At 31.1% G+C, this 11955-nt stretch overlaps 1 protein-coding gene across 1 annotated transcript; it reads right to left on the bottom strand.

The window, feature by feature from the left end:
- Positions 1–8558: 8558 nt before the first annotated feature.
- On the bottom strand, positions 8559–11013 carry LOC139904056 (two-component response regulator ORR23-like). The gene is made up of 5 exons (XM_071885991.1): positions 10881–11013; positions 10587–10739; positions 10175–10471; positions 9956–10032; positions 8559–9431 (listed from the first exon to the last, which is right to left on the bottom strand). Exons 1-5 carry the CDS (start codon positions 11011–11013, stop codon positions 8559–8561), a joined length of 1533 nt encoding a protein of 510 aa, XP_071742092.1.
- Between the last annotated feature and the right edge of the window lie 942 nt (positions 11014–11955).

Here is an 11955-nt window from a genome sequence, read left to right as displayed (position 1 = left end):
GCGAGATTTGAAATACTGAATGCTAATTCCCGGTAGTTGGTATGGCAATTATTGTTACAAGATGTAGATGAGTACATGATAGAGTTTCAATGAATATAATGATTTTTTGAAAAGTCAAAGATCAATGAAGTTGTTGGTAAATTTACTGCTAATGTGGCAGAATATAAAAGGTTCTCCGGTAATAATGATGGAAAGGGTAATCGTATATATCAGGATTATAATAGAGTTACTCTGGCGGAAAAGTCGAAGTTGTCTTGTTGGAGTTGTGACAAAATTTGCTACTTTGAAAGGGATTACCAAGTTATTTTGGATAATAATAATACTTACAGGATCTGATACGGATTCGTGTTAACCTTTTTCTTAGTTTCTGAGAGTTTTCCAGGTGCATAATTATTGCTTAAATCTTTCTTCTCGTAGATGAAGTGTGGTTGGTTCATCCTCTCGATTGAGGTGTTTTCAAGAATCATGAAAGGTTTGAACGCAGATTGTAATCGTCAAGATACAAATGAGGTTTAAGATGAAGTTAAGTGGCAAACTTGAAGAAATGTTTAGTTTCATATGTTAACATAATCAATATTTTAATTCATTTTAATTGTCCAATGTTGGTAGTCTACAGTTAGTAGTCCACAGTTAGTAATTCAATAATTCATATATATAATATTCGAATTAATTAATACGTATCGTGACCCACTGTATACATGTCTCAGACTCGATCACAACTCAAAGTATATATATTATTGTAGAATCAACCTTAACTCTGTATAGCTAACTCGAACATTACTGCATATAGAGTGTCTATGGTTATTCTAAAAATTTATATAGATGCGTAGATATGATATGTCAAAACCTTGTATACGTGTCCCGATATTTAAAGTGCATAAAATAAATAACAGAAATTAAATGACGATAAATAAAATTGCGAGAATTAAAACTGCGATAATTAAATTGCGATAAATAAAATGTAATAAGGAATTAACAGTTAGCTAGGAACAGTTAGCTATGATTTTGTTAGCGTGGATTCTTAACAAAATTTCTCATAGTTAATTTGTTTGTTTCTAACAAATTTTATTTTGTCCAATGTTTTCTTCATTATGCCACTTGTTGGATTCTGATATGTCAAAACCCAAATATGAAATTGAATAAAAATGGTTATTATGTGGTGAACGGATACGTATATCTGTGGATGTAAGTAGGATAGTAAATGACTGTTGAATCATATTCAAAGAATGTACAGTGTAACTTATTAATGTGAAATCTAAATATTCCTCGGGTATTACCTACCCGTTAAAATATTTTCACCATTAACAGTTTGTACAAAAGAATTTTTAATTACAATCTTTATGAAAACATATATACATATATATTTTCTTCAGATGTAATCATGGATTTAATGAGTTAATATAGTATTAAACTCATTTGGTTTACCATCAAAACTAAAATACATAATCTCTAAAACATTAGAGATTATATAATCGCCATGAAGAACGGAGATAATTGATGTAGAATGATACGTAGAACGATGATTATACTCGAGGTACAGAATGAGATGTTGAGGCATGGATTGTTGATGGTACTGGTGCTGTTACTGATGGTACTGTTGGTGCCGGTGATGTTGTTGAAGCTGGTAAATTTTGCACCATATTCTCCAAATTGATTACTCGAGCGCGAAGCTCGTTGACTTCTTCCATTATTCCGAAATGATTGTCGGTCGGAACGAGCGGATGAGTAAGATCCAGAATTTGAGATATTATATAATCATGACGAGATACTCTGGAAATGAGAGAGAAAATGGTATTACGAATAGGTTCGCCGGTAAGTGCTTCAGGTTCTTCGCCAAGAAGTGAATTCGGTTGGTGGAAGGGATCGCCTTTTTTGCGTCTCTATTGATTAAGTCGACTACGTACCCATCAGATGAATTAGGGATGACTGATTGGTTGATTCATTCTGGTGATGCTACTTCCAAAGCTTAGGTAAACATCCATGTCGGAATAGCTGTCGGGTTCCGAAGAACTTGAACTAGTGACGAGTTCCATTTCATAAGATTGAGTAAAGGATTTTTCGATATGAATGACTTCCGGCTATCAGATGGTATTCTAATTACATAGAATATCCATATATATAGAGCAAAAGATTTTGTAGATTACGGAGGGATTTTCAGAATATGTCGGGCAAAGTTTACAGTAACAGATACGCTAAGATATGAATTAACAGATACGCTAAGATACGAATATTATCTATACACTATTCATGCAATCAATGCAGTAAGATGTGTCTAGACTTTAAGGATGATAAGCAGGTAATTTTCGACACGAAATGATAAGAAAAACTTTTGACATGCAGACACGGTCGAAGTCCAGACTCACTAATGCATCTAAACAACTATCAGTTAGACACGCTAATGCAAGACCTGGTTCGCTAAGACCACCGCACTAATACCAACTTTAACGACCCGTCCTAATCCATCTAGACGAATACATTACATTTGGTTACATCGCGAGGTACTTGACCTCTATATGATACATTTTTACAAACATTGCATTCGTTTTTAAAAGATAAACTTTCATTACATCGAAAGTTAACAGGCATGCATACCATTTCATATTTTATCAACTATCAATGACTTAATAATAATCTTGTTGAACTCAACGACTCGAATGCAACATCTTTTGAAATATGTCACTAATGACTCCACGTAATATCTTTAAAATGAGCAAATGCACAGCGGAAGATTTCTTTCATACCTGAGAATAAATATGCTTAAAAGTGTCAACCAAAAGGTTGGTGAGTTCATTAGTTTATCATAATCCATCAATTCCATATTTTTAATAGACCACAAGATTTTCATTTCCATTTCATAAATATACGTCCCATACATAGAGACAAAAATTATTCATATGGATTGAACACCTGGTAATCGACCTTAATAAGATGCATATAGAATATCCCCATCATTGCGGGACTCCCTTCGGACATGATAAAATCGAAGTACTAAAGCAGTTCAAATTCTCTGACTGGGGCTTATTAGTGCCCATAGACCTATCTTTAGGATTCGCGTCAATTATGGTATCTGTTCCCTAATTCTTAGATTACCAGACTAAAAAGAGGCATATTCGATTCGATAATCCAACCATAGAATGTAGTTTCGATTACTTGTGTCTATTTCGTAAAACATTTATAAAAGCAGCGCATGTATTCTCAGTCCCAAAATATATATTGCAAAAGCATTTAAAAAGGGAGCAAATGAAACTCACAATACGATATTTTGTAGTAAAAATATGCATACGACGGAACTGAACAAGTACAGGGTTGGCCTCGGATTCACGAACCTATATCAAGTATAAATATTAACACGTATAATTGTAAGCGAACAGATTTATTTATTATTAGTGATTTAAATGTTATCTTAATAAATTATATGTTTCGTTAATAACTTAATAAATATTTAATATTAAAATTTTAATTTAGTGTTGTTAAATATATTTTTATATAATTAATTTTTATTGTAATAATGATAATAATACTTATAGTAATGTTGATAATAATAATATAGTTATAATAATAATAAAAAAATGGTAATAGTAATAATAAAAATGATAATAATAATAATAATGTTTAAATAATAATATTAATGTTTAAAATAATGATAATAATAATAATTATAGTATTCCTAAATTTAATGATAATAGTAATATTCATAAAATTAATAGTAAAATAATAATAATAATAATAATAATAATAATAATAATAATAATAATAATAATAATAATAATAATAATAATAATAATAATAATAATAATAATAATAATAATAATAATAATAACTTTACTAAAAATGATAATTTTAATAATAACGAATACAAATAATAATAACTATAAAAATAATGATTTTACTAATAATTATACTAATATTTATATTATTAACTATAATGATAATAATACTAGTAATAATAATACTAATACTTATGATAATAATTTTTAAAATAATAATACTAATAACGATAATCATATTAATAATAAGGATAATACTAATAATGATAATACTAATAATGATAATACTAATAATGATATTATTAGTAATAATAATACTAATAATGTTTAATTAATTATAATACTAATAATAATAATAATAATAATAATAATAATAATAATAATAATAATAATAATAATAATAATTATTATTATTATTATTATTATTATTATTATTATTATTATTATTATTATTATTATTATTATTATTATTATTATTATCTTTATACCTCATATGTATATTAATGGCGGCTCCCTAAAAATAGATCGAGGTAACAAACAAACAAAAATGCAGAGGGAAAAAGTATCATCCCTAATCATTGATCAACAATCATCATCATCATCATCATCATCATCATCCACAGATTAATCAAAAGGCAATCATCGATGCATATCAGTCAATCGATTGTCATCATCCCCGTTCAACTTCATCATCAGACTTCTTCTTCATCGTTAATCATCATCCTTCTTTAATCAATTAAGTAATCGGTTCACCAATTGATCAGGTAAGAAATCAATTCATTGAAATTCCCTGAATTTCTTTAATCCCTCTAATTTTCTGTATTCTTATTTGATCGATCAAGAGTAGTAATTGAAGATATTCTTGGTGGGTTTGATGATGGGAATAAAAAAAATGATGAGAGTTGGTAGTGTTCGAATGGTGTTAATTGATCTCAGATAACAACAATTCAGGTAACAGTTACAAGTCTATCAGGTTTGTGTTGATAGCGGTTTATGTAATACTGCAACTGAGTTTCGGTTTTTAGGACAGGAAGCAAAGATAGCATCTGCTCATGATGAGTTGGTATTGTTAATCTTCAAATAGTAGCAACAACAAGGAGTGATCGAGTATTGTGCAGTTTAGGGTGGCTATTTGGGTGGTTCACGATGGTGGTTTCAATCAGAAAAAAATGAAGGCGGTTTGTAGATTTTGTGAATTTCAACCGAATAAGAATAGTTTGCAGTGGTAGCTTTGGTTGTCCGATGGTGGTGATTTGGTGGTGATCATGGTGATGGTTGTCCAACAAAACAGAGTTAGAGGTGGTTTGTTGTATCGGCTGTAAACAGAAAACAGAAACTGCAGGCCGCAGCAGTAAAAAGAAACGAACACAGACTTGTGATGGTTCGATGATGGGTTGGTTGGGAAGGGAAGTTGAGTAGTAGAGGTGAGAAGAGATGGTTTGTAGTGGTAGTGAGACACAGGTGGTGATGGAGATCAGAACAGAAGTATACGGAAACGAAGTAGTAGCTAACTCGACTATAGTCTCAGTTCGTAATGGTGAACATGTGAAGACTGGTTTTTCGTGGGTTTAGATGTCAAAAGGTAATAGTAGAAAGAAGTGTTTGAAGGAGGTTCATTGATTGTTCTCTAACCGTAGCAAATAACACAAGAAGGGTTGCTCGAATTAAAAGAATATAGCATCAGCCGAAAGTTGAAGGGTGTGGTTTTAGTGGTGGGGATGGTGGTTCGTGGATGTTAAGTGGTGGTGTTCTATCGTACCGAATCAATTAAGTAGCAGCAACCTTAAAGTGGTTTGGTATTGTGGTGATCAAGAAATGGGAATAAAAGAAAGATTGGTGATTTCGGGTTGAGTTTCCCCGGTTGTAATGGGGTTGATCAATGAAGTGATGAATATGATAGATTTCATACATTAGGCTGTGAGTATGTCTATATTTATTTAGATATGATTGAAATCAAAAATAGTTTATATCAAATGAATTACTCTCACTTGTTAAAAGTACTCATTATTTAATTAAGAAAAACGTCTCTCTCATAAAGTATAGGAAATTTGTTGGAACACAGTCCCTACCAACTCACAAATATTATTTGAGCAATATGAAAATTAAATCACGGCTACACTGAGTTACTATTATTGTTTGATTTGCAAAATAAGATAGGGAGCAATTAGAAATAGTTTAAGAACAAAAATAGTAGTTGGGGTCTGTTGCTTTCTATCACGAAGGAAGAAAGGCAATAGAGAAAAAGGAAAGAAGACTAAAGTGTTGGTTCATTGTATGTTAAATTACATACAAAGAGATCAATTAGATGTCATGGAATGTAATATAATTAAGAAAATGGATACACTAAAATCTCAAATTTTTGTTGTTGCAAGTTGGTGCAGTAGGGTGCAAGCTTTTGATCATAAAGGTTGGTAATAATACAAATAAAGTAATGATTATAATATAAAACAGTAGTAAAAACGTGTGATACTACAATAATTATACGTCTATATTTTATTCTAATTGCCGACAGTTTTAGCGGGGTGTTATATCGTGCTCCGTTGAATAATCAGTGTCGGACAAAAGTCTTCAGGAAAATCCCAAGCAAAAATACTAATTGTTTAAATTTAACAAATAGCTCGTAAATATATATTTAATAACCCTATAATTTATATAACTCATTTCCGGATCACCGTTTATTTTAAAATTACATAAATTTGAATTTAACTTGCTTAATATCCATCGAAATATCAAACGAGTATTACAATTATTTAATATTAATTTTTAATATACTTTATTTATATATATATATTTTAAATAATAATTATTATAATATCTTATTTTTAATTTATTAATCTTTTTAATAACAACAATATATAATGCTTCAAATTATATTTCGAATTATTATTTATATATACATACACACATATCTATTTACAATTAATTGTTCGTGAATCGTCGAGAGCAGTCGAAGGTCAATTGAATATATGAACATCGTTTCAAAATTTTCTAGACTCAACATTACATACTTTTCTTATCGTATCGAAATCATATAAAGATTAAGTTTAAATTTAGTCGGAAATTCCCGGGTCGTCACATAACGGGTTGGGTCGTTACAACCTAGGTATCAACTATGCAAAAAATAAAGTTTAGGTTTTGTCATGAAAAAAGTATATAAACCACATGTACCAATGGCGTAATTTTTTCTATATCTTATCTATCTTTAAGGCGACACAAATGGTAACTAACAATCTTTTTTCAAAGGTTTAGATTAACAAGAATACCCAAATTTTTCGTTTCCTATGAAAACCCATCAAATTTACCCTATAAGAGATGGATGCTTGTGAAATACTTCTCCCGAATATTCCATATGAGACAGGACGGAGATTAATATCACTGTGACAAGAGGCAATAATATCACTCACGCCGAAGCGCGCCAATAGTAATTAAAATATTGAATCATGTTTTTATTTGTTTTATCTTATTTTTTGCGAAAAAATTGATAACATTAACGAATTCGAAGATCAACAAGTACAACCGATACACATGGAATCCAAGCCGAGGCTAACAAGCGACAAAAGACGCACCCAAAGGAACAACTATGCAAAGAAACAACTATGTCTAAAACACCAACAAAGGAAGCTTACATACCATTTGCAGTAAACAAAGAAAATAACAAACTAGCGTCGGGTGAACAACGACGAAAGGTTTATGTTTGGCCGGAAAAACACTTTGTCGACGGAACGAAAAGGCATCAAAAGAAGCAGGTGGCTCGACGACGGGATAAGGCTAACAAACACTCAAACGCCATTTCCACCACGAGAACAATGGTGGAAGAGTGGCCAAGGCTCCCGAAATAACCTCTATTGTTGCCGGAGACATCACAACCTAGGTTCACAGGGAAAAAAGAAAAGGGAAAGAAAATTTCAAGCCATTGGTGAGATGCCGGCGGCCCGAGAAAGGGAGGAGACTTACCAGTAACAAAACTGGAGAAGAACGGAGGAGTCGGTGGAGAGGAAGAGATAAAGGTGGAGGGGTTTAAGGGTTCAATAACGAGAGAAAAAACGATATATGACAATAGCTATGTAAGATCGCATACAATCTTGAATTTGAGAAACACCGTTTTAAGTTTTTAGAAAGTAAAGTTATTCCCTACTTAGCCCTCCATAGATGAGACCTTTCGGTAGAACCGTCTGATTCCTATAAAGTTAAACATCAACTTGTTGCGGATGTTGAAAAACCAGACAGTAGTGTACTTATTTTTGAAGACGTTTTGGTTTTATCTTTCGTATGGGTCTTTAATAGGTTGTGTTAGCGTAGTAGTACTTGGTTAGATTAGGTTAGTAACCCGACTCATACTAAAATATACGTTCATATGCATATGTTTCTCATATGCATATGTTTCTCATATGCATATGTTTCACTTATGCATATGTTTCTCATATATTATATAGTGACAACTTTTATTCACATTCCGAGATATATGAGAAAGATATGCATATGAACGTATATTTACGTCAAGATAATTTTAGACATGTAAACCCATTACTATTCAAGATAATTTTAGACATTTAAACCCATTACTCCATTAGCATGGCCTTTAAATACAAGGAATTCATTCATGTTTATTGGTTTAAAGCATAAAAAGTTAATTAATTGGAACAATTAATCATTTTAAAGATGAGATCAAACGTTTTATATTGGCCATACCAAATCCCAGTATTATTTCGTGTTTCTCAATCTACAATAACTTGGGAAATATGATACTGCTATATAGTTATTATTATTATAATTATTTAACAACTTAACCTACTAATTGATTTGAGTCAAAACTTGATTGTCAAATAGTAAACCATCAAAAACTGAAAGTGCAGTTGCATCAACACCATAATCATCTCCAACCATCCCCATTTCAAACATTTCTATAGGAAGAGACGTTGAGTTGAAATCGCTAAAAATATCCGAATTGCTATTGGGTTCGTTTCCTGACGCTGGCTGCTGAGGTGACAAACCGGACGGGTCAGTCAAGTCGGTCCACTGCAGTCCTGCAGATAACGGCTCATGAATCATGCTGTTAGTCCATGATGATAGTGGCTCAGTAAAGCTAGATGCATTGGTCCAGTCAGACCCCAGTACTGATGATGGCTGCTGCTGAGACAGTTTGGCTTGCATTGGTTCATCAACACCTAAAACAGCAGCTAAAGAAGACAGTTGACTAAAATTGTCATTTCCCATTTCTTGAAAAGGTAGTTGATGAAACGATGATGCTGACATGGATTGGATAGTAGTCGTATTCTCACAAGAACCGTTTTCCCCAAACAAGACCGATTTCCCATCGCGGGTCAATCTAAATCCGGAAAATGTTGCATTTGACTGCACTTTATTGTCACCGATACTTAAAAGAACGCTTTTCTTTTGGTCGCCATAAACCCTAAAGTTATGGTCGGGTTTTAACCGAATAGTGTGTAGAAGAGATGTATAGCTATCTTGAGGAAGTATGGATCTTGATTTGTAAGTGTTAGTATTAAAGTGGTTTATAGTAGTAGTTTTTCTTGATCCCATATTAAAAGGGCTCCAATGGGATTGTTGAAAATTTTGTAAGGTGTTGAAACCAAAATGGTCATTCATATCATATGAAGAACCTGTAAATCCTTCTTGAGCTCGTTTCATGCAGAGTCGATACTTCTGCAAATTTTTAACGAATTCGTCAATATATATACAAACGTATAACAAAAGAAAGAAGACGAAAGCAATAATAACGGATAAGGTTTTCCCTATTCAGACTGAGTTGGAGTTTCAAAAAGAAAATTGATAATTAAGATGAGTGTAGTTAGTTTTTAATTTTAAGTAACATTTTTTATTTTAAATTTTCAAGTTACAATAGTGAGAACCCACAATACTTTAGAGTTTATGTTGTTTAGTTGTTTAAAGACAGCATGGTATTGATACATATTAATTAGTTTCTAAAATGCTAATTACTCTATCAATGACTTCAAATCTCTAAGTTTAATGACTATTAAATGAGTATATTTTAAGATTGTAGTATAATTGGTAAACATGATCCTCCTAATTACTCTCATTTACTGGTTTTAATTGCTCGCATGAAGTAATCACTATAGAACATAGAACATGCTTTATCAAAAAAAGATATGAAAATGAAAATAAAATACACCAAAAAGTGAAATTTTAAAAGTTAAAAAACATCAAACCTGCAAATGACTGGCCACATTTTCTCTTGTTAATCCTGGAACATTCATCAGCTCAACTATCTTCTTTGGAAAAGCCTCTGAAACCGAAAAAAAAAAAAAAAAAATGATTATATTTCAATCAAAATATATGATTATTGCTATATCTATGACAACCAAATAAGTAAGTATTTAACTTTTTATGATCACTAAAAGAAACAGATCAAGAATATATGATCTTACTATCATGCCCCAACTGAGCAACGGCGTCTAAGAACTTTTGATGCATCTCCGGGTTCCACACAACCCTTGATTTCTTTTGGACATTTCCATTTTGTTCATCATTTTCTCGCCTTCTTTTACTTCCTGTATTCTGTGCACGAACTAAATTCCTCGATACTTTATTTTTTTCTCGTGCCATTGCAGTTGCCCAAAGATTATTCATTTCATTCACACTCAAAGATTTCATAAAATATATCGTTACGCCATTATTACCACATTTTGAAAAATTATTTATATCATCAACATCAGGGGACATTACTGCATCACATAATCAAATGAATTATTTACATCTTGATTACAGTCCTCTATTTGTTTTTTTTTTTTTTAATATATACTTTGGTGTATGGACTCAAAATATAAAAATGGAACTTACAAATGATTTGCAGATTGAGTTTACTTTCTATATGTTCAATAATTCCATATTTGCTTGCGTATGTTCTGTGAACATTTGTCAATATAAATTCTATGGCATCTGTTTTCTCATTGATTATATTCAGTGCATCGATGTCTGTATCGTAACTAAAAGCTGTAATAACATATACGATTATAATTACTGTAATCGCCATTAAAGTATACAAGTTTTTTTTTTTTTTTTTTTTTTTTTTTTTTTATATAATGAATCACACAAGAAACAGGTGATTAATAAACATCAAGTTAATTTAGGTACCTTCATAACGACAATGGTGAAGCATATCATTAACAATATTGCGACAAACACAATCATCATTCGCTAGCAAAATGCATATATCTTTGACTCGAACGGATTGTGTGTGTCTTCCAAGTAAATTTGTTGAGCTCATTTTGTTTATCGACAACGAGAAAATAAAACAAGAATTACATTAACTTAAAGCTAAGGTAGAAGAGGGCATGTCTGAAGATTAGAAAGACATGATCATCAAAATTTGTTTCCTTTGAGTGCTTATATATACACATAATAAGGTGGTTTCTCATGCATTATATTAGAGGTGGGTCCAACATTTATATTAAGAGTAATTATGATTATGGAATAGCAAGAGAATTAACCACGTGATTAGTATATCTATATCTAAATAATGACAAATAACATAGACACATATCTTATATAAACCGGTTAGGTAACGTGTATTTCTGAATAAAAAATATTTAATCATTTTTTTCGAGTAGCTTGAATCGAGAAACTTAATTGATTTACATGCTTAGTTTTACTCTTCTGTCCCATAAGTAATAGTACAAACTAAGTTTAACTACACTGATAGTTTATAGGATTATTGAATAACTTGTATAATTTCCAAAATGCCTTCAAGGTGACAAAAAGGGACTCTTTGGACCGGAAATGAGTGTTATATATATATATATATATATATATATATATATATATATATATATATATATATATATATATATATATATATATATTGGAAAGAAAACATATAGTTCATTGAAATTGGATATCCAGCAAAGCGAAATGTTGCAATAACTATGAAATAGGAGTCAAACTAGTAACGTCAAACCAATAAAGTCAAAATATCAACTAAGATAGTAATGTTAAGGGCAAATAATATAAGTGTCTAAAATTACCCATCAAGATAATATGACTTTTCTCTGATGCCCTAAAAAGATTATGTATTTTAATTCATTCCTAAAGGTGTGTTTGACAACGCAACTTATTGAAGCTTTTGGGAGGTTAAACTTATTTTCTTCATAAATTTAAGCTAGTAGTATCGTTTGAGTAATAGAAGTTCCAGAGCTTATGAATAAAATAA

Source organism: Rutidosis leptorrhynchoides, chromosome 1, assembly GCF_046630445.1.
Source record: "Rutidosis leptorrhynchoides isolate AG116_Rl617_1_P2 chromosome 1, CSIRO_AGI_Rlap_v1, whole genome shotgun sequence".
NCBI lineage: Eukaryota > Viridiplantae > Streptophyta > Magnoliopsida > Asterales > Asteraceae > Rutidosis > Rutidosis leptorrhynchoides.
The sequence above is the reverse complement of the archived record's forward strand: the minus strand, read 5'-3'. Positions and strand labels throughout refer to the sequence as shown.

Coding starts and splice junctions, on each gene's coding strand:
- LOC139904056 (XM_071885991.1), bottom strand. CDS start 11,013: ATGAGCTCAACAAATTTACTTGGAAGACACACACAATCCGTTCGAGTC. Junction 10,033..10,174: donor TGCTCAGTTGGGGCATGATA/GTAAGATCATAT, acceptor TTTCGGTTTCAG/AGGCTTTTCCAAAGAAGATA. Junction 9,432..9,955: donor ATGTGGCCAGTCATTTGCAG/GTTTGATGTTTT, acceptor AAAAATTTGCAG/AAGTATCGACTCTGCATGAA.